Raw genomic sequence first — 23,250 nt, forward strand, 5'->3', positions numbered from 1 at the left:
TATTGGTAAAACAGGGCAACCTCTTAATATGTTGGGGCCATAAACTTAATTTGCTGTGGGGCCCAGTTATATCTAGTTACACCACTGCATGTCCAGCTTAACAATTGGATAGTTTATGAGGCTGACAATTTACAAAAAGATTTACTGTTCTGATGAGTTCATAATACCAGTGACTGTGAATTAAGTTGTTCCTGTGTTCATCTGCAAGACCATATACTTGTCCAAGTAAAGGCAGTTGAAGTCCTATAGAAGGCAATGGGAGCTGTGCTAATCCTATTGGGCAGAAGATAGCAGCTTATTCCCCAGTTTTCTGACTCTGGTAGCTACCAAAAATAACAGCTGGAGAAAATATGCTCAACAGTGTGAGATATTATTCTGAGAAGATTTCAGAGAAAGGGTGACTCTAGCACTAACACTAACCATACTTTTTTCATGCACAAGCGAGGCTGGAATAGCTGAAAAGAAGAAGTAGCAGGTTTATTAAAAGCCTCATAAGACTTGATAGAAGCTGGGAAATAGACAGATAATAGAACTCTATAAGGGTTCTCTTATCCAAGATAATAATTGTGTCTCCATCCTTATAAATTCACCAAATGGGTTGTTTGACTCTGAAACTGTGCAGGGCTTTGTAGAAAGGTGTAGTAGCAAAGGATTCACAGGTCAAGACAATCACATTCTGTATCGACTGGACGGAAATAATCAAGTAAGGTAGAGTTAATGAGGAAGTATATGTATTCTAAGTGGTAAATGGTTAGTGAATGTATAACGTGGTAACATAGGTTTAAAAAGACACGTTTCATTGAGTTCAGCCTGTTATATCTAAGTAAAACCTGCCTAATTGCTAACTGTGATCCAAAGGAAGGCAACTTGGAAAAGAATGACAGTCAGGTTATTAATAAAGACAGATGACAGAAGTAGGAGAGCACTAAAGCACAAAAATACTCATGCAGAGAGGTATAGCTGTGCTCTGGCCAACCCTGTATTTACCACCTGATAAAACAGAGCAGCAATAGAATACAATACAGACAGTGCTGCAAATAGAGGTTTAGCCGGTTCACTGCAGTGTGAGTTTACATATTTTATTACACTAATGCCCTGAATTTTATTTTAAGAAATTTTAGTTATATCTGACCTGCTTGCAAATTCAAATCAATTGCGATATGTAACATTTATTTAGAATATCCTCTTTATCACTAGTGTGGCAGGTGGCAATTCTCATCACTTATCAGCCACGAGACAAAGCGTACTGACAATTCTCACTAATGGGATTCCTTTTTAGCCAAGGTATTCTTCCTTTCCATCTCCACTTAGAGAATATATAAGCAAGACATATATTTTCTAGCATGTTTGGTTTCAAACCACTTCAGTAGGTTGATCAAACCATCATACAGGGAAAATACAACTGTGGCAGAATTTTCACATCAACAAGAGTATTTCATGTAAATGAGGAACTATCAATCTCCTAATTATATATTGCAAAATCAGAAAGCAGAAGGAGGAAAACAGAACAAGAATAGTCTGATAACATGGTGCCCTGGCATAGAAAACAATAACATTTAACTACTATAAATTGTCTTTCCAGGAAAATAATGGGCACACATGGGCATAAGTATTTTGAAGGTGCCAGTTTTTTTGTCATGCACCTAGATGTTCTGGTTCGTTTTCCCTCAAGTAATAACAATGATATTTTTGCTGACCATCCCCCAGTCCTATGCTTACTCCCAGTGTAAAGTAAGGTAAATCAGCCAGATCTTCTAGCTCCCCCTATTATAAACAAATACAATCACTAGCTTGGATTTTCCAACATATCCAGCAGATATTTTAACCTCAGGAGATGAGCAGATGTCCCTCATGTGACTGGAAACTGGCCAAGCTGGGGAACATTGCCCAGGGTGTACCAACTCATGGCAAAAGCTTTCCTATCCATTTGCAGAGCCAGTATGAGTTGACATTGAAGCAGTGAGACTGTCACTCTGCTAAATAGCATGAAGTTGAATATACAGTATGTATTAAGCCATGTACCAAGTACTCCACGTATCTACGCAAAGCTATATTTCATCATAAGAAGGTAATTTCGTTAACTTCCTTGGCTAAGCCGAGAGTTGGGCAGTGAGAGGAGACGCACATATAGGGAAATGAAGGCAAAACTAAAAGAAGACAAGAAAAAGAGGAAGAATTATCTATGGGAAGGGAAGCAGCCAAGCCTACCTCCTCATTTGTACCATTTGTATCGGACTTTTAAAAAATCACTAATTTTTCTGAATTTATTAAACCCAGAGGATGGAAAAGTTTGAATCTGAAAACCCGACATCTCAGACCAGTCGAGGTTGCATATAAGTCAATGGGAGAAGTCCCAATGATTTTTTGATGTACGCTGGGTTTCGTGCAATACCCCGAAGTTTTCTGGTGAAAATTCGAAAAAAACCATGAAAATCTTGGAAATCGGATGAAAAAATCTCATTTTTTACAGCAAAGCAAATTTTAGCGAAAATATAATAATGAAGAAGTGTAAAAAACCCGAGCGGATTTGATCGGAGTTTGTAGCAGAAAATATTGAGATAAATTTGGACTTTGATAAATAACCCCCTAAATTTGTGCCTCTGGCTCTATAACACCCATGACTGAGTTCCAGGACCGCCATCAGAAATCACAGGGCCCCATATGACAAAATTTCCTGGGCCCCCTGGGCTGCGCCCACCACAAGCCCCACCTACAGGTCCGCCCCCACCACACAGTAAAAAAACAAAAAAATATTGGTGGCTAGGGTTCCCACATGTTAATAAAAAATAAAAAGATATTGGTGGTCAGGGCCCCCCATAAAAAAAACATTTGTGGTCAGGGCCCCCCCCCATTAAAAAATATTGGTGGCTAGGACCCCACAGAGGCATGAATATTCCATCCCTCCTTCACCTCACAGCTAGAGAGAGGTTTGTTGTACTCCATGTTAGATAGGAAGGCAATGCATATGGCTGTGTAACATGGAGTTCATTAAACCTGACTGATAGCTAAACAGATCAGATTTTTTTCTTAATCATAATCACTTTGCAAAAAACATTGATTTTTGAACTATTATTGTAATTTTAAAAAAGAAAGCATATTTAGTATATTTGCTTAGTGACACTGGAATGACACCTGGTGTTCACGGTTTATACTGCAGCAGCTAAATGCATGTGGTAAATGCTTAGGTTTTTCGCCAAAAGCAAGAAAGGCTAGTTACGCATTCTGTTTGTTCACCTAGTGCAGCAGAGCCCACATTCCATAATATATATTTCCATTTCAAGCCATATTTGAGTATTGTGAACCCTTCTTATTTTTGCATTCATCATATTTAAGATGGCTCATAAATATGGCTTTATTTTCTTTAATTGGGTGGTCCGTCTTTAAGTTAACTTTTTAGTATGTTATAGAATGCCCTATTCCTAGCAAGTTTGCAATTATTATTTATATTTCTGAATTATTTGTCTTCTTCTTCTGCCTCGTTCCAGCATTAAAATAGGGGTCAATTACCCCAGCAGCCAATAATCTACTGCTCTGTAAGGCTGTGATTTTATTGTTAGTTTGTATTAATTATCTTATTTTTTATTTACTCTGTTATTTATATTCCAGTCTCTCATTCAAACTAATACCTGGTTGCTAGGATAAACTGGAGCCTAGCAACCAGACAGCTGTTGAACTCCACACTGGAGTGCCGCTGAACAAAAAGATAAATAAATGAAAAACCTTTAAAAAATGAAAACCAATTGCAAATTGATTTAGAATATCAGTCTACTAAAAGTTAATTTAAAGGTGAACTACCCCTTTATGGCAATTATAGCTAAGCCATTTTGTAAACAACATAAATTAAATATTCCCAATAGTCATTTGGCTGATCTGAATGAAAGTTACAGTTTACAGTTCAACAAATGGAGCATGTATGTTGCACCATCCCTGATTAAAATGATATAAATATTATTGCTCAATCTGACCTTTATACGTATATCTAACTGAGAAGTCAATTACCCCATGTGATTTGCTTGATAATGATACATTCATTGTGACTGTGAATAAAGGCACCAGTGCGGCAGTTTTTGCGCCTGATGGTATTCTTTCCCCATACTTGTTTACATTCAGTCCATTTTTGACATTTCATGCAGCCATTTAAAGTTGTGGTTCCCAAACTGTAGGGCAGCCTCCCCCACACTGGAGCAGTGTCAGAGATTCATAGAAGGGAGGCCAGGTAGGATAAGCTTTGGGGAGAATGCCTATTAATCTCTTTGTAAACCCATCTGAAAGGTCATTTATGGTGAGATTTACAGTGAACATTTTTTTGCTGTTCTACATAGAAGAAGGTGTATGAAAGAAGACTAGATGAAAGAAGTATTGAAGTATTTCTATATCAGAAGCAGAGGGACATTGCCTAAAATGGCAACTTTAGAGGGCAGCTGCCATACATTCGCAGGTAATCTGGCAGCTGAGATACAGTGAAGGGGAAAAAGCAATGGTTTACTATATCTGTAACCTTATTATTATATGGGGGCCCTGACCAAAGTGTGTTGTTTTAAGGTGAAAAAAGTCTGAGAAACACTGAAATATATGGAAAAGGAATTAAGATGGATTATGTAAAATAACAGGCACAAACATTTGAGTTTGCCTCAGGGACTCACACCCAGGGTTGTCATCAGCAGTTTTCCCGGAACCAATGAAATTTCAAACTGAATATGGCCTAGCTGTGTAGTGTAAAGTTACTAAAATTATGTACAAAAGTTCAATAAAACTTGTGCAATTCACATAAAATCTGCAAAAACTGTCTAACCTAGAAACTTACATAACGTGCAAAGGAACTTATGTGAGCTGCCAATAAAACAATGACAAGGCAGAGCAGCTTGACAGTGGCAGGTATGTTGGCAGGGTTTAAAGTTAAATTCTCTAGATCCGTGTCAGCACAATACTCCCCTGGTATGCAGGTGCACCTTCTGTTGTGGCCACCAATCACTGCAGAATATCCAATAATATACTGAACGGCACCTTTTGTTAGAGTTAAAAAGCCTTTATTTAGATATGGCTCAGACCAAAAACAGCAACTTTAAACAGGGTTTAAAGTTAAAGCAAACCCCACTGAACCCAAATGATTCAAAAACTTTAGGTAAATTACAATGACCCCGATAAACCGTCTGACTTTATTTGCACATTGATAAATTATACTATTTATATGAACTAGTTATTATAGAGTAACATCAACTGTTTACAGTGGGATCTATTTACTGAATGATATGCGTGTCTCCTATATGAATTTCTCAGTGGTGGAATGATTGGTTATTGGGGCCCACAGCAAGATCATTGCGCCCCTAAACTTTCTATGCTTATCAGTTCCACTGGGCCCCAGCAGTTGCAGGGTCTGTTTCCTCCACAGCTATAGCTAGGAGAACCCATGACCCAGACCACAGGGACTCAGGGCCGGATTTGTGTCCGAGGCGCCCCGAGGTGCTATCAGCCGCCACCCGAGGCTTTGAGATCCTAGCGCCCGCGGTCCGCGGGCACCCCCTACATGAGCGCAGGAACATACCTCCTAAAATTTTGGAAGTAAAAAGAGGGACAACATTTTTTTTTCGCACGTAGCGCAGCAATTTTAAAACTCACCCCTTTCTGTGACCACACCCCCTAATTACCATGTTTGTTTTACAAAATTTGGCAGGTTATGAAAGTTTGAAAATATTTCTCCTTATCTAAACTGTGTTTTTGTGTCTCAAAATTGTTAAAAAGTATCTTATTTGCACCTGTTAGCTGTTCTGGGCTCTCTGCTAAAAGCCAATTAAGTGAGAAACTTTGTTTCTTTTTCTGGCTGTTCAGTGCAGAGAAAAGAGGGACTTTCCAGTACAAATGAGGGACTGCGGGTTGAGATGTTAAAAGAGGGACTGTCCCTCCGAAAAAGGGACAGTTGGGAAGTATGCAGGAACGATGAGTTCCTAATGCGGTTGCATGGCATGCCACCCCTAAAACTTTGCCGCCTACCCCCTACATGAGCGCAGGAACAGCGCAGGAACAATGCGTTCCTAATGCGGTTGCATGGCATGCAATTTAGGCTAAATAGATGGAACAATATATAGTGTGTAAAGAAAAGAGACTAGGAGAATAGAGGTTGTGTGAGGAGAGGAAAAATAATACTGAGGGTGGGCCCCTGGATTAAGGTTATTTGGTGGGCCCCTGGTGTCCCAGTCCGACACTGACCACAGTAATAAAGGTCACTGGCCGCTGCTAAGTAAGATTTTATGTGGTGGAAGTACAGTAGGTCCTAGTTAACATGCTTTTCGGTAAAAGGTGATTTTGCTGAGGTTGGAAAAAAATATCTGTCAAGTTCAACCTTTTTTAATTCTGATCAAAACCTGCCTAACTGGTAACTGATAATTGGGTGGGGGGCAGCAATGAGGACACCAAAGTTTGTGACAGCCCTCTGCTCTGCCACAGAGGGCCTTCTAATCAGCAACGCGCTTCCTATTGACTCCAGACGCTGTTAATCCGCAGCACGCATGCGCACTAGAGGAATGTGCGTTGCTAAGGACTCTTTCACTGCTGTGAGTTCCCATGTCCGGAGCCCTGTGCTGAGAGTGAGTTAGTGATGCGGGAGACACTTCTCTCAAGGGATTGTGGTGACATGGGGGGCGGGTTATTAGTTATAATAATGGGATTTTAGTGGCACTTTAATCAAGTCTCAGCTCGGGGCAAGCAAATGCTCGGTCGCCACAAGTGTCGTGTATGGGGGGATTGGCATGTTAATAGTAGGTTGCTTTACGGCCTTATGATCAGAGGGAGTGAGTTGTGTTCCGACAGAAATATCCATGTTGATGGGACAAGGGAGATATGTTGCATAGGGTTGTTCTGTTACCTCATAAGAGTATGGCAGTATGTAGAGAATAGAATATATATTCACATTAACATATATTGTTTCTGATTCTTTTCTACTATGGTTTTGCCATGTGTAAGTGCTTCTATATCTGCAATAGTATTACAATACCCAAGAGAACAGAGAACTGTGATAGTCTGTCTCTGTGATCACAGGGACCTTAGGCTCACAGTGTATTGCAATTCATCACCATGTTCTACTGTGAAGTGATGGATTCTGGGACTTGAAGTCCAGTTTGCTTTCCATAGTGGGTGTTGCACAGATTCTATAAAATATATCGAGACTTTAAAGGGGTTGTTGACCTTTAAACTAACTTTTAGTATGATGTAGAGAGTGATATTCTGGGTCAATTTGCTATTGATTTTCACTTTTTATTATTTAAGGTTTTTGAGTTATTTAGCTTTTTATTCAGCAGCTCTTCAATTTGCTTTTTAAGCAATCTGGTAACTAGGGTCCCAATGACCTTAGCAACCATGCTTTGATTTGAATAAGAGACTGGAATATGAATAGGAGAAGGCCTGAATAGAAAGTAATAAAAATTGTCAATAACAATACGTGTAGCCTTACAGAACATTTGCTTTTTAAAAGGGGTCGGCGACGCCCATTAAAAGCTGCAAAGAGCCAGAAGAAAAAGGTGAATAACCATAAAACTATAACAAATAAATAATGAAAACCAATTGAAAAGTTGCTTAGAATTGGCCCTTCTATAACATACTAAAAGTTAACTTGAAGGTGAACCACCCCTTTAAGTCTCACAATCCATTCCTTCACAATGGGAGAAAGTGAGGGAGGGGTTGCATTACACTGAGAGCCTAATGGGTAGAGAACTGGTCCCAGTCATCACATAGGCAGACTATCATGTTTTCCTTTTAATCTGTGGACTCAGGTACATCCATGTAAAAATGTTATTTCTGAAAGTTCAGATATTTTTTTTCTGCAGAAACCCAATTGAATAAGCTCATGTTAAAAAGCAGGATAACTTGTACAATATTTATCTGTTTATCTGTTAATCAGTGTTTTATTGTGACACTTTATTATGTCACTAGTCATTGGAACTTATGTGTTATAAAAATTTGTACCGCCTGTCAGTGGTGGGTCCCTGTACTCGTGGGCCCCTCCACCCCAGATACAGTGTTTATTGCAGGGCCACAAACAGACAGTGGCAAAGAAGAGGAAGTACATGGTGCGGGGAGAAGGTACTCATTGGGGAAGGGGTGAGACATGGAGGTACTCTTTGGGGAGGGTGGTTCTGTGGGATTTGTGATGGTATGGAGGGCCTCCGTGGCTGGGGTGGTGGGCTCTAAAGGTGACAGCCCTGCTCTTCTCAGTCCAACTCTGCCCTTTAGTATAAAATATGAGAGTATCAGAAGTTAACAGAGAGTTTCTTGTCCTAAATAAGAACACTTGCTCTGTAGCCCCTGCCTTTATATGGTCAGGGAACAATTTAGTGACTGCTCATATTCTTATAATTTATAATGGGGAGATAAGTTGTTCCCTATATATTGTTCTCTACTAGTACTCTGTGTGTGTGCTGATTAGGGTTTCTCTACTTATTCCACACTACAGAAATGGAAGCACAGTCCTTAACGTTAGAAAGTTTACTGGAGCCCCCAAAACTGCTACGCAGACCTCTTCCTCCCAAGGTCTTGCCTTCCCTCAATGAGCAGAGGCCAAAAATCTGCAGAAATGAAGGTAAAGTAACACAAGAATTATGTTTTGTTTCTTAAGGTTGGAAGGATATTTTACATTTGTGTAACCAAATCATGCATGCTCACAACCTTTCTATGTAGTAGACCTGAATAAAGCCGAGCACAAAGCTTCTTCTTAAAGATTTTTATTCTGCATTTAAGGTAAAGGAAAATGTAATTAGACATATCATTAGGCTACATAAGCACAATGCAATATCTGAACTTCACACCTCTTTTGCAGCTCCGGTTCTTGTAAATTCACTTTATGAATTCATGCAAATCGAAAGCACGACTTTCATTATTGATCAACAAGATCAACTTTGAAAGGGAGTGCTGTTCTTTCAGTGTTTGCCTTATTTTCCCTCTTAAGTCTAACATACTTTAGTTAAAGGGCTATCAATGCTGTATATAAGGGGATATAAAATAAAAGTCATAAACAGAAAAACATTTGCACAAATAAAAATTGTCTGTTAACGACTTTTATTACATTCCACTGATAGTACAATACTGATCCAGTTACTGGTCCAGTTTTCCCATGCCCAAGCAAATAAGGATTTTCACCTTCCTCAAACAGTAGTGAAGTAGGATTGAATTTGGTAGAAGCTTGAACTTGATGTATGTATGACTTTTTTAAAAAATCTGCTGTCTTATATGTAAAAAAAAATGTATTCTTGTTTTCTTTCTTCTGTTTAGATAAGCCTACACCAGCCACAGCTCTATTACACAGCCAAGATCTCCCTAGGAATCTCCATAACACAGTGTTAAGAAACCATATCCAGGCAGAACCGAGTGGCTTGCCCAACTTCCCCAAGAGAAGCCATAGAAAACCGCCAGTGAAAATTCCTCCTCTCGATGACTTTTACTATGACCCTCCATCAACACCATTCACTCTGAGTGGCCTAATAAGACAGACGGTTTTGCTCCCAAACCCTGATACCCTGCGCAAACCAGTCCTGTCTCACACACACTACAGCAATATGGAAAATTGTATTGCTAAAATGTTGAGTGACAAGCAAAGCCAAATGAACAGTGTCAATTTGTCTCCATGGGATATTCCAGAGGTGGCACAAAGGGTTCCAGAGAAACAGAGGATCCTGGGTAAATATTTGTCTGCTTTTTATGGCAGTGGTGGTCAGGCTTTTATTTAAAAAAAAAATGTTTGACTATGTAGGAGTAGTCAGTACAGCATCTTTAGGATCTTTTCAGGTGCATAACGGCCACCACCCAGTGGGCACAATCACAATCTTAAAGGGGAACTATTGCGTAAATAAAAATGTAATATAAACTTCAGCATACTGAAATAAGAAACTTTGTAAATACAAGCAATTAAATATTCTGCATTGTTTCTGAAATAATTATGTTTATTTTCACTATTCCTCTCTCAGCATCTGTTTCTCTTAATTCTCTCTTCATGCAGCAGTTGGTGAATGATCCAATATATCTAATAGGGGGCTCCCTTTCCTAGCAGATGTATTAGAGCTCATTCAAATAACCGATTCCAGTACAAACAAAATCTAACAAAATAACTGCCTTTTGCACAGATTCTGCATGTAGAAAGACAGGATTTCTGGTGATTTTAATAGAGCGAGCTCTAATACATCTAAGCAAACTGAGCCTACCTATAAGATATATTGGATATAACTATCAATGAATATCTGGCACCCAACTTCTGCATGAAGAGACAATGAAGAGAAACAGATGCTGAGAGAGGAATAGTGACGATGAACCTTATTATTTCAGAAACAGTACAGATTGTTCAATTGATTGTATTTAGAAAGCTTCTTATTTCAGTGTTCTGAAACTTGTATTAAATTTTTATTTTCGCAATAGTTCCCCTTTAACAATAGAACAGTAATGATTTTCATCTCCATTAACTGCCTTAATCAAGGGCACATGCAACATGGTGCCAGGGAACACACAACAGTTTTCAAACCAATTTTGGTTGGCATAGGATTCTGGGAGCTGTAGTACAGTGAATTCCTAAAAATAAATACATTGGCACAACTGTATCATATCAATATAACAAAAAGGCATCGGGAAGAGATGGTTATGGCAATGTCATGGTGTAGAAAAAGTAGACCTTTAGCTGGTAATCAGTAGATCTCAAGACAAACAGCTTGTCTAAATCACCCTCCTATTTCATGCTTTTCATTCAGATATTTATTATGTTAAGGTTACATAAGAAATAGTTGTTTGTTAAATATAACAATAGATATTTTCTCAGAAATCAATATTTAAGTGATATTATCCATGGAACAGAATGACAACAATGCTTTTATGGATGTAGATCATAATGGGACAACATCAGTTAAAGTAGATAGACCCTGCATTAGTAAAGTATGGGCACTTGTGGTGTAGTACAACTAATTCAGGAATACAGTCTGCTCAGTTCTATGCTAAAGGGTGTGTTTGTTTTCCCACAGAACTTCAGCTTGAGATGTCCAGTCTGGGAGACAGGAAGATTACAGGTAAATCTGTATGTGGTTATTATTTAGCTGTACAAGTGAAGATTCAGTGTTTTGCAGTCTGCCTCAGTTATTATATCATTTATTATATTAGATAATAATGACCCAGTAGCTTCTAGTTACGCCTTTGCTTTTGAATGCTTCTGTTGCCCAGTGTCGGACGTAGAAATGTGAGACTGCTTTAGAAACTAAGTAATTTGCACGTGATAAAGTGTTTTGCGATCGTTAACAATGGGCTGACTCATTGCAATGACTTCTTTCTGTCCTTTCTTACATTATGTCTGTGCCAGTAACAGTGACAATTATGTGTGTGTGTTTTTTGTCCATTGCCACGGCTGTTTTTAAAGTGAACCAGCTTGTTAGATCACATTATTGGCAAGACTCAGATTCCATGTATGATGATACTGGCCAAGGACAGCTCCAGCAAATGCTCGTATCTCGCAGTAACTTTGCAGTGATGGACAGCCTGGTACACGGAGGAAGCATTTTGAATCTTAAGGTATTAATTGCTTTTTATGCTATTACCTTATATTCATTTTTCAAAAGCCTGCCTTTTTGTTGGTATCATTTTACTTTTCATGTCACAGTCCCTCATATGGGGGCCATACACGGGCAGATTTAAGACACCAATGCAGGCCATTCATACAGAGTCTGCAGCTTATCTGCCCTAGTATGGGGCAGCATGGGGCCTGTATGACCGATATCTGTCTGAAAATCAGGCAGGTTTAAAAAATGACCGATATCTGTCTGAAAATCAGGCAGGTTTAAAAAATCCATTCAAGGCTTGTTGCTGTGGTCCTTGCTCCAACAGCTGCCTGTATCCCCATCATTATGTTCCAGTCATTTGGCTCTAGGTCTAAACAATTGGATCAGCCCAATACTGCCCACCTCAATATTGGAGAAATATTAGCTCACTTGGTAACTACTCCAAACAAGCGTGACCAGCTTTACTTTTGTGTAAGGTAGATCACCACAGGAAAAGATGTAAACTATAATGATAGGAGAATTAATGCTAGCTCAGAGTTATATGACTAAAAACCCATTGTATTATGGGTGAATCCCATGCTTTTATAGTCCTGTTGTAAAATATGCATGGGCTAGTGATACTAAAAGAATTTGTGCTGAGAATGTGTCCTAAAACATAAACTGCACTTTAATAATTACTTGAACAATTGTTGAACATTGAACAGAATATGGGTAAAATATGTTTTCACATAAAGAAACAGCTATTTTTAAAGCAGGGTTTCATTCAGTTCATTCTTCCCACCTTATTGCCAGTGGGTTTTGGTTATTGAACTCATATTCAGATAGGGTCATAAAATATTTAAATTAAAAAGTGGCAAACAAAATTTCCCCTGTAAGTAATGTTCCATTTTATCTTCTAGGCATTTTTTATATCAAAACTTCCAGATGTGACGCCTCTCTATAACACACTGGTCTACCTCAACTTGTCTTTCAATGATCTGCGACACTTTCCCAAGGAGGTAAGTTATTAGTGATCAGCTTGTGTAAGACTTGAGGGTTAACGCCTGCTAACCTCAACTAAAATAGCAGCAAGGGAATGGCAGGTTACTGGCAGGGATACTGTCACCTGTGTGTAACAATGCGTTTTTTCAAAACGTTCATTAATACAAAATACATATATTTTTTTAGAAATTTGCCATTTTCTTACTTTCCCAAGACCCCTCAGCTTTGTGACTTGATAACATGGGAGCCTTTTTATTGTATGAAGTACAGTACAGTTGTAGCACATTGCAAAAGGAGCTTTTCTTAAAGGAGAAGGAATGGTCCAATCAATGTTAGGGCACCCCCAAAGATTGTATTCACTTAACTGATACCCCGGGTCAGTGCTCCTGTTAACAGAAAGCTGCACTGGCCCAGGCTGCTTGTGTCCGAGGGATCTTCTTCTTCTTTCTTCAAAAGCCCATGGCTGACGCATGCACGGTAGAATTAAAAAAGCTATATTTTTTTGCGCACATGTGCGTAGGAGGAAGAGGATCACTAGCTCAAAAGTACCCCGGCCCAGTGCTGTTTTCTGCTAAAAGGAGCACTGGCCCAAGGAAAGTGATTCCAATCCTTCAGGGTGCATAGGGGTCCCATGGTTTGAGAGACCTCTATTCCGAAACAAAACAATGTAAATATAGTTACATATCATTCAGGCATGTGCATAGCATCTCTAGAATAGAGGGAACAAGTTGAACTGTCACCAGGAGGTTAAGTGAAAAGTTTGGATTGTTATAATATTACTTGCTGCTGTACCAATTCACATATACTGCAGCCTTAAAGAGATAATGACATCAGAAAATAACCTTTTTTATTATCTATCATAACATTATCTTTGAATGCTTTTTATAATTTTGCCATAAAAGTATTTGCCTGATGCTTTTACATTACCTTTCTTACTACCCTGTTCCTCTATGTGGGGGCTGCCATATTTGTGCAACAGTAGTCTGTTAGCATTAGAAACTCTTACTGACAGGTTAAGACAGGTTGAATTTAGGAAATTCAAGTGACAATTACTTACAAAAGCAGAACTATCAGCGTAACTATTCAGGTAACTAAGGGGCCGATTCATCAAGGGTCGAATATCGAGGGTTAATTAACCCTCGATATTCGACTAGGAACTAAAATCCTTCGACTTCGAATAGCGAAGTCGAAGGATTTAGCGCAAATGCTACGATCGAACGATCGAAGGATTATTCCTTCGATCGAACGATTAAATCCTTCGAAACGAACGATTCGAAGGATATAAATCCAACGATCGAAGGAATATCCTTCGATCAAAAAAACTTAGGCAAGCCTATGGGGACCTTCCCCATAGGCTAACATTGACTTCGGTAGCTTTTAGCTGCCGAAGTAGGGGGTCGAAGTTTTTTTTAAAGAGGCAGTACTTCGACTATCGAATGGTCGAATAGTCGAACGATTACGACTTCGAATCGAAGTCGAAGGTCGAAGTAGCCCATTCGATGGTCGAAGTAGCCCAAAAAACACTTCGAAATTCGAAGTTTTTTTACTTCGAATCCTTCACTTGAGCTTGATGAATCGGCCCCTAAATGTCGATTATATTTTGAAAATTTTTTTTGTGTCAGAATCACTTTAAGTAAGTAATATTGTAATAAACATCCAAATATATACAAGTACAGTAGAACCAGGGGATCAGAAAAAAATTATGTAAAATCCAGGAAAATGTAAAATCAGGGAAATGTATTATGCATAATATATAGGTGGGACCACAAAACAACGATGTAAAATGAGGGGAAACTTAAAATCAGGGGATGTAAAATTGAGGTTCCACTGTAATTATATAGTGAATAAAGTACCCCCTCTTGTAAAATATAAGGATATTATAAGTTACCGAGGAGTTTCATGACCATATAAAAACACGAGGCCGAAGGCCGAGTGTTTTTATACAGGTCATGGAACTCAGAGGTAACTTCTAATATCCTCATATTTTGCAACTGGGGGTACTTTATTTATTATAATACACAAGTTTCAGTGAGTCATGTGACATAAATGACATCAGAACTCACCGTTTATAACTGATGACATCAGAACTCACCGTTTATAAGGATATAATTTACAAGATATTCATTGCTTTTGTGTATTATAAGAGAGTATGGTTGAATTTGATAACTATGTAATTAGCTGACTTATGTCCTTGTCTAAATTCAAACACATATAGTCTCTCTATAACTACAGATCATTTCTCAGTTACTGACTCTTGATGGTTTTTCAGGTATACAAGCTGGAACATTTGGAAGTGCTTAAGCTAAGAAACAACCCTTTAAAAGAAATCCCTTTTGGAATCCACAGTCTCAAAAAGCTCCGAACCTTCATTATGTCATTTTGCCTTCTATCTTCCCTCCCTGAAGGGTAAGCTGTCCGTCATACATCATTCAGTTGCCGCTTTATATACCACTGACTTTTGCTATTGATGTTTAAGCATTAAATATAATTTCCATTTTGTAACAACTGTATGTTATGGAAAGGAACTGACACAGATTTCCTTAGTGGGTTGTTATTAGTAATACTGTAGTGCTGTAGTATAAGCAAGTAGTAGCTGTAGAGCAGGACTTATTATTATTTGGGCAGGATCCACAAATAGACTGTGCTTTTTATTTCATGGGTTTTTTTCCTCATTCATAAGGTATGGTATGTGACCTGATGGGCAGATGTATGTTAGTTTATTGTGCATTGAAAAGATGAGTAATTCTTACTCATAATGAAACATACATTTAAAATGTATTTTTATTGTAATTTGTGTCATCGCTGCAGTGTTCCTTCCTGTTTTTTATGGAAAGTCTCAAGTGCTGCAGCATGAAACATCATTGCCCTTATGTGCCATTTAGAGAGGAGCTGATTTTTCTTGACTAATGTTTTTTTTTCAATTTCTTTCTTGTTTTCTTGGGAAAATTGTATCATGTTATTAGAAGTGAAAATAGTGACTAGTGTTTGCATCTATATAAAACTATACTTTTATGTAATAAATAACACCTGTTGTTGGTACCCACCCTTTTCTATAATTCCCCTAGAGATGCCTTGTCATAGATACATGTGTACAGAGTAGGGATGCACTGAATCCAAGATTCGGTTCGGGATTCGGCCTTTTCCAGCAAGATTCTGATTCGGCTGAATCCTTGTGCCTGGCCGAACTGAATCTGAATCCTAATTTGCATATGTAAATTAGGGGTGGGTAGGGAAATCACGTGACTTTTCATGACAAAAGAAGAATTTTATCCACTTTTTCCTTTCCTGCCACTAATTCGCATATGCAAATTAGGATTTGGATTCGGTTTGGTATTTGGCCAAATCTTTCACCAAGGATTCGGGGATTTGGTTGAATCCCAAATAGTGGATTCGGTGCATCCCTAGTACAGAGTGCTCATTTACTATCTTCTTCAGTTTGTTCCAGCTGTCGTGCCTCCAGGTACTGGATGTTTCCTACAATAGCATTTCATCAATTCCCAATGATATCCAGAACCTGAGGTAAGAAAATGCAGAGCTTTTTTAAGTAAAGGTGGAGAGCATCATTCATAATACAGTAAATTCTAAACACATTGATATTAAAAAGTAACCGTTAGAATATGTCTGGGAGTGATTGAATGTTTGCGAATGAAGGGTAATGATGTTTCAGTGTAACACACCCAAGGGCTCGTTTACACTCTGGAAGCGCAATGTGCAAAATGCACTTTCGGACACAATTGCCCTTTTTATTACTCACAATGCAGGATTTTCCCCATAATTCATGCAGACACACCCCAAACAATATGCAGACCCATTTTGGGTTCAAACCCAAGGGGTTAACTTAAGGTATATAAACATATGCATTCGGGAACTGGTTGTGATGAGGTTTGTGCAGTGTAAACAATGGAAGGCTAAATTGGCTTTGCAAATATTAAAGAAGTGAACACAAAAATTTTTCCAGTAGTTCCTGCATTTCTGCACACATTTTATTTTGCATATTCAGCTTCCCGAAATATGGTTTGTCTGCTTCAAAGACACTTCTGCTGCCCAGAAATGGTGCTGCTCTGAATGTGGTGATGTAGCAATCAGTAAAGAGTGGGGATTGGCATCATGTTGGTCAGAGGTGAAGAGCAAAGGGACACTGGGAATCAGGTTATAAATGAAATAGAAATTCTCCCTGAGATCTCATTCCTACTGCTGGAGGTCAAAGACTTTGGTACAAAATGTATAAGGGGAAGAACTTAGTAAGTACCATGACAGCCTGAAACTAGGGCCTGACAAATGGAATAGTGAGCTGTGTTCATATTATTAAAGTCAATCTAAACCCCTACAAATAAGCACTTTTGCAATTTACATTCATTTTCTGTTTTGGCTTAACTAAGAGTCAGCAGCCCCAGGGTTATCTGAATTCAGGAAGTGCATAGAACATGCTGTTCAGTAGCAGTCTAATGCTGTCTAAAAGTGTTAACATCTCTGAAACCAAAAATAGCAAATTACTGTAAATGTAAGAAGTAATTATGGGTTTAGATCTTCCAGAAAGAGTGAAAAAAAAGGTTGTATTCGGCCCAACCCTCCAGCATAAGAGTGCGCTGTCGCTTAGCTTATATTTGGTAAAAGGAGCATTATAGACCCCTAGCTGGTATTACTTGTCCGAACACCCTTTGTCCAGAAAGCTCTGAATTAAGGCAGCTCATCTTCCATAAAGTCCTTTTTAATCAAATCATTTTAAAAAATGAATTCCTTTTTCTCTGTAATAATCAAACAGTAGCTTGTACTTAATCTTAATTATGCTGTGTGAATCCATATTGCTGGCAATATAGTCCTTCTGGGTTTATTCAATGTTTAAATAGTATTAGCAGAGTTAAGGAAAGATCCAAATTTTGGAAAGATTCCTTATCTGTAAAACCTTGGTCCCAAGTAGATTCCCCTGAGATGGCCTTCCCAATGGAGCCTCTCTTCACCATCTGCTCCTACAGGAATGAGGAAGGGCCACATTACTAGTGCGGATGATGGAATTCTGCTTTGTGCACTAGAAGAAACAAAAATCTTGTTTAAAAATGTAACTTTGTTCTTAAAGTTACCAGGAACAGGTTTTCTCGAATTGCCTCATGTCAGGAATAGAGTCCTGCATGGGACCAATCAGGCAGACCCTTGCCCAACCCGGACCCACTGAATTGCAAGCCGACCAGCACTCCAGCCTACTATGCTCAACTACCCAGACCCAACCCAACCTGCAAATGCTGTCCCCCGACCTGGCACCCGCAAAACCAGTAACCGGAAGTGATGTCACGTCAGAGTATATTCCGCTAGGGACGGCAAGGAATTGTGCCACAAGCTCAGGGGAGGGCGGGACTAATCCTGTAATGTAGCCGGGTCACCTGCAGACTACAGGTTCTGGGCAATCACAAATTTCTGCCCAAAACCCAACACCTTGCAGGTATTCTGCAGGTACCTGACCCGATGCAGGACTCAGACCCTATACCTGTACTATAACTGAGATGTAAAATGTACACCTTTTCCAGCCTAAAATGCATACATAAATATTTGGGTAAATTTTAAATAATAAAAAAAAGGTAAATATGGGGGTTATATAATAAAAGGCACTAAGTTTGCCCAGGTGCAGTAACCCATAGCAACCAATCATCAGTTTACTGGTCACCTGTTAAAGCAAACATCTTATTGGTTGCTTAGGGTTACTGCTCCTTGGCAACCTTAGTGCCTTTTATTACATATGGGGGTATGTATTTAAATATATTTATGATTGTTATATACTTATATAAATATACTGTATATCTATACACACATGTACATATACTTATGACTGTTACAGGGTATATTATTACTTATGCTGTATCTTCACAGGGGGCTTGAGTTCCTAAATGTAGAAGGAAATAACCTGGCAGCTTTACCCTGTGGGGCACTGAAACTTCAGCTGAGATGCGTGCGTGTTAGGAACAATGCCATGCACCCACTGTTCTGGAGAGAAAACAGCCATATTGCACCCCAGAGACTTACTGACATGGCAGCTGCTTCCCTGGCCAGAAGCAATAAGCTCCCTCAGTTGCACAGTATTCCATGTGAAGCCAAACAGATACTGGAGAGGTAAGGAAGGGCTTATTGTCTGGCTTCTGCCTGCCCAAATACACCAGATAACATGGAACTGTGTCTGACTTTGGAATATGCCACATGCCTTGTTGCACCACGTGGTACAAGTGATTAACCCTTTATGCACAGCTTATTGTAAAATCATAAGGCAGCGATTGAAAAGTAAATATTCCAGAGCTGTTGATTCTATATTTCCAGTCGTTTTATGATCTATGGCACACTGCACATTTACTGGCAACAAGGGATACAAGCACTCAACACACCATGGCTGGTTTAATGGGAAAATATATCCCTTTACTTTATGGGGCAGATTTATTAAGGTTTGTGTTTATTAATCAAATATTTTTTTAGTTATTTCCACAAAAACTCACATTGACCAAATTGTTTGATTTTTTTTAAAAAAAACAAAAACTAGAATAATCGAGATTTATTATACCCTAACCCTGGGCATAGGTGGAATCCAATAATACACCATCTAAAACTTGTAGAGGTCATGTAGGAGTCAATGGCAGAGGTCCCTGAAACCATAATAGCCTTTTTGATGTTCGGGTTTTTTTCGGAGTGCTTTGTCCGGAAACTTGAATGATTCCAGTGATCCAAGTTTTTTTTCACCAAAAACTCGATTAATTTGAGTTTTCAGGTTGTTGGACTTGAACTCGCATATTCAGGCCTCTCGTATTCCAGTCTCTTATTCATATCAATGCATGGTTGCTAGGATAATCTGGACCCTAGCAACCCGAAAGCTGAAACTGCAAACTGGAGAGCTGCTGAATAAAAAGCTAAATAAGTCAAAAACACAAATAATTAAAAATGAAAACCAATTGCAAATTGTCTGTACATCATACTAAAAGTTAACTCAAAGGTGAAAACTGCTTTTTTTTTTCTTTTGAAAAATGTCCCTAAACTGCTGAGGGCTGTACAATGCTTCTATAGGCTGGAGTGGAAAGGTTAAGAGTTGCTCAGATTATTTAAGGATCTTCCTGCCACCAGCCCAGCAACAAAATGGCCGTCTATTCTAAGCCTGGTTGCAGTGGTGACAGTCAGGCAATGGAAATGACAGAGCACTACATGTGATGTTCTTTGTGGTTATTAAACAAGTTTATATTTCTTGTAATCTTGAGGCGCAGCATTTAAGTACAAAACATTTTCTTCATTGTTTTTAGTTTCAGAGTGTGCGATTGCTGCAGAGGACGACTATACGGTGAAGGACTTCGCTTTATTCGGCCTGGCGAGAAAATCTTTGGCATCCGCAAACTCCCATTCATGTTCCGAGCCTGCTCACCAACCTGTTATAGAAACTTCATGAGCCAGACAGAGACACTTGTGGAACAACTATATGAAAACTGCTAGTCCCATGTTGTTCTAGCTATTCCCCTACAACTGCATCTCTCCCAGTCCTGCATGTGTCACCTAAATATGGCCAGCCTTGCAGAGGGCTCTCTCAATAACTGTCTCACTTCCTAGCATGCAACATGGCTTATAACGTCACCAAGATTACAGACATTTTAGGAAACTATGGCTTTTTTTTTTTGTTTTATAAGGATATGTGGACTTTAGTTCAGCAAGTGGTGCTGATAGATGGAGGAAGATGCACAATATGTGAGGCAATCCCAGCCTTTTCCAAATGTGAAATTTCTGAGCTGTCTATTTTTTTTATAAAGATTAAATACAATGTATCACTGTATGTGCCATGCATCTTGTTCTGTATATACTTTTATGCTTTATGCAGTTACTATACTGGGTGTTCAGCTTCAAGGTAAGAATTATTTGGGTAGCAGGGTATAGTTACACGAGTGTCTTCAACGCGATTCCGGGGGATCCGACGTGGTGCGTCCAAAATGCAGGCGTCAAATCAGATGCAAAGGAAAATAAGGTAAGCTATAGCAATGTCGGATGGTGTCGCAGCGTTCATCCAACGCTACACGGCTGTCTGTGTCTGCATCTGACACTTGTGTCGCATCGAATGAACGCTGCTATTTTCCGTTGCTTCCGACTTGACGCCTGCGTTTTGGCACATCTCGTCGGATCCACCAGAATCTCGTTGAAGATGCTCGTGTAGTTGTACCCGTAAACTTGAAGTAGCCATGGTGCATGGGTCAGCAAGCTTCTAGTTGACTCTTTACTTTCTGGGTTGGTAGTGGGTCAAGATCCTCCACACTGCTTCCCTTAACCAGCTGTCTCTGACAAACTGCCCTGGTCTAAGACCCCTTCCACATTGAATTTATATACTTGCAACAGCCTCTCCCTGCTCTTGTCAGTAACATCAGAAGTGGCTGAGACAGATGCAGGTATAGAAGTAATTATAGTGTGTTGGGTTGGCAGATGTTAGGTTCATCTTATGATCACTATTAGGGAAGCCTATGGGGTAAATTTATCAAAGAGTGAAGTTCCGCCACTAGAGTGAAATTCCGCAGCTCTCAATTCATTTCTATGGGATTTTGAAAGGCGTATTTATCAAAGGGTGAAAGTGAAAGTTCACCCTTTGATAAAGACGCCTATAAAAATCCCATAGAAATGAATGGAGAGTGGTGGAATTTCACTCTAGTGGCAGAACTTCACTCTTTGATAAATATACCCCTATGACTCTGTGCTGAGGCTGAAGCTTCTGACAAATTATATATGATCCATTGAATATATTAAGTGAAGCAGAATTGGCAAGCACTCCTTTTGCCACTTGTTGAGATAAAAAAAAATTTTTTATTTCATCAATTTAAAAATAACCACATTCTGACGCATTTCGTACACAAAGATACCTAGTAATAGGCATAAATCAAACTGCTTTTTAAACTTCACTACAGGAAATGACTTCATTAATTTATCTGGAAACAATTATTAACCCTTTAGCATACCCATAAAAATGTTTAAACCTACAGGAAACAAAGCCTAAATACAATAAAGAGTGCCTAAACCTGAACAATAATGATTAGTTTGGTTTTCACATGTTAAACATACATTTGCTTGGATTTGGAATGATCACATTCTGATAATAAAGTAATCAGCGCTGTTCTCAAAAAGAATCTGCAGGGAATTCACTAATTAGGGCAGATTCGTGGCATCCACAGCATGTGTTTAGGGCCGTACTGATTGGCCGATTTCAGCAGCTTCTGCGGAACTGCAGTAAAGATAATGGAATATATATTGAAGTTAGTTTTTTTTGTTCGAGATTATCCATTTGACTTGTTGGAAGCGGCTTTTATTAAAGCGTTTTGGGAAGATAGACCAGATTTACTAAGGGGCAAGAATTGGAGTAAAAGAGACTCGCAAGGAAAAATGTCAATGTTTAGCTTATAGTAGGCAGTATCAGAAGCATAGGTGGATAATGAATTAATACCTCCCCATTTTATATGGTGATGACAAATTGCAATAAGTTTTGCAACACGGATGTCATTTTGTCACATGTTGGGGCAGCTGGGAAACTGACAATATGTCTAGCCCCATGTCAGATTTAAAAATTAAATATAAAATAATCTGTTTGCTCTTTTGAGAAACGGACTTCAGTGCAAAATTCTGCCTTTAGCAGCACCAATAACCGATGGGTTTTTGAAAAAATTTTTTTTTACCCAATGACAGTATCCCTGTAAGCTACTTTGTATTCTACGAGATAAAATGTAATAGTTAATTTCCTAAACCATAGAAGAAAAGCAGATATCAGATAAAAGCTTTCGCTGTAAGGAATATAAAAGGAATAGATTCTGAGAAGGTATAGACTGTTTCACGTAGGTTTAAAAAAATTGTATGGGTACATCAATTTTTTAATAATTGTTTCCAGATAAATGTATGAGGTCATTTCTTATATTGAGATTTAAAAAGCCGTTTCATACTCGTGTGATTTATGCTCATGACTATATATATCTTTGCATACGAAATGCGTCAGGATGTGGAGGTTTTTAAACTGATGAAATAAAGTCGTTTTTATCTCAACGAGTGGCAAAAGGGGTGCTTGCCAATCTTTCATCAATGCACTTCACCTCCAGTTACGGGTTTGGGGTGATGCACCTGGGCCACTCGACTTTCTTGGTGAGTGCGCTTTCTTCTAAAGGTTTTATGCATTGCTGAGTTTTCGTGAGCGTGGGATCTATGGTTTATACACCCAGGTCAGAGTCCATAGGGTGGGCAGTTTAAATTAATAAAGAGGCTATCGCTATAAACATTGAGCTCAGGGCTTAACATACCGGAGTTAGGGATCGATTATAATTAGCGTCCCATGTTTACAGTATGAGCTGAGCCATATTCGTTATTATACTGAATATATTTACCCAGATTCCAAACACTTTTCTGGAGTGACATAATAATTGATGCTTAAAAAGGAAAACCAAAGCCAAGGTGGCCATACGCAGAGAGATCTGCTCGTTTGGCGATGTCACCAAACGAGCAGACATTAAAGTGGGTGATATCGGGCTGATCCCTAGGGCTCACGATTGGATCAGAATGGAGGCCAAATGGGCAGTCGGATCAAGGGACCACATCAATGAAAAAATGCAGGCGCCGATTCCAACGGGATTTTTTTACCCCACATGGGCCAATAAGCGGTCTACTCGGCAGCTTTTATAAGCCCCTGTAAGGGGGCCTTAAAGTGGACCTGTCACCTACACATAAAAACTGCACAATGAAAGTCCTTTCCAAATTAAATATGGAACCCCATAAGATTTTT

At 39.0% G+C, this 23,250-nt stretch overlaps 1 protein-coding gene across 1 annotated transcript; it reads left to right on the top strand.

Annotated features, from left to right (window-relative positions):
- The first annotated feature begins 6,381 nt into the window (after positions 1-6,381).
- Positions 6,382-20,283, top strand: LOC108708530 (leucine-rich repeat-containing protein 63). The gene is made up of 10 exons (XM_018247337.2): positions 6,382-6,581; positions 8,444-8,569; positions 9,259-9,663; positions 10,989-11,033; positions 11,378-11,529; positions 12,416-12,514; positions 14,767-14,903; positions 15,933-16,016; positions 18,357-18,596; positions 19,763-20,283. Exons 2-10 carry the CDS (start codon positions 8,446-8,448, stop codon positions 19,947-19,949), a joined length of 1,473 nt encoding a protein of 490 aa, XP_018102826.1. The 5' UTR covers positions 6,382-6,581; positions 8,444-8,445; the 3' UTR covers positions 19,950-20,283.
- The last annotated feature ends 2,967 nt before the right edge of the window (positions 20,284-23,250 follow it).

This window comes from Xenopus laevis, chromosome 2L, assembly GCF_017654675.1.
Source record: "Xenopus laevis strain J_2021 chromosome 2L, Xenopus_laevis_v10.1, whole genome shotgun sequence".
Lineage (NCBI taxonomy): Eukaryota > Metazoa > Chordata > Amphibia > Anura > Pipidae > Xenopus > Xenopus laevis.

What these genes read in the sequence shown, in the direction of transcription:
- LOC108708530 (XM_018247337.2), top strand. Translation starts at nt 8,446, where the DNA reads ATGGAAGCACAGTCCTTAACGTTAGAAAGTTTACTGGAGCCCCCAAAA. An exon ending in AGAGAAACAGAGGATCCTGG is followed by an intron (nt 9,664 to 10,988) that starts GTAAATATTTGT and finishes GTTTTCCCACAG; the next exon opens with AACTTCAGCTTGAGATGTCC. An exon ending in GAAGCATTTTGAATCTTAAG is followed by an intron (nt 11,530 to 12,415) that starts GTATTAATTGCT and finishes TTTATCTTCTAG; the next exon opens with GCATTTTTTATATCAAAACT.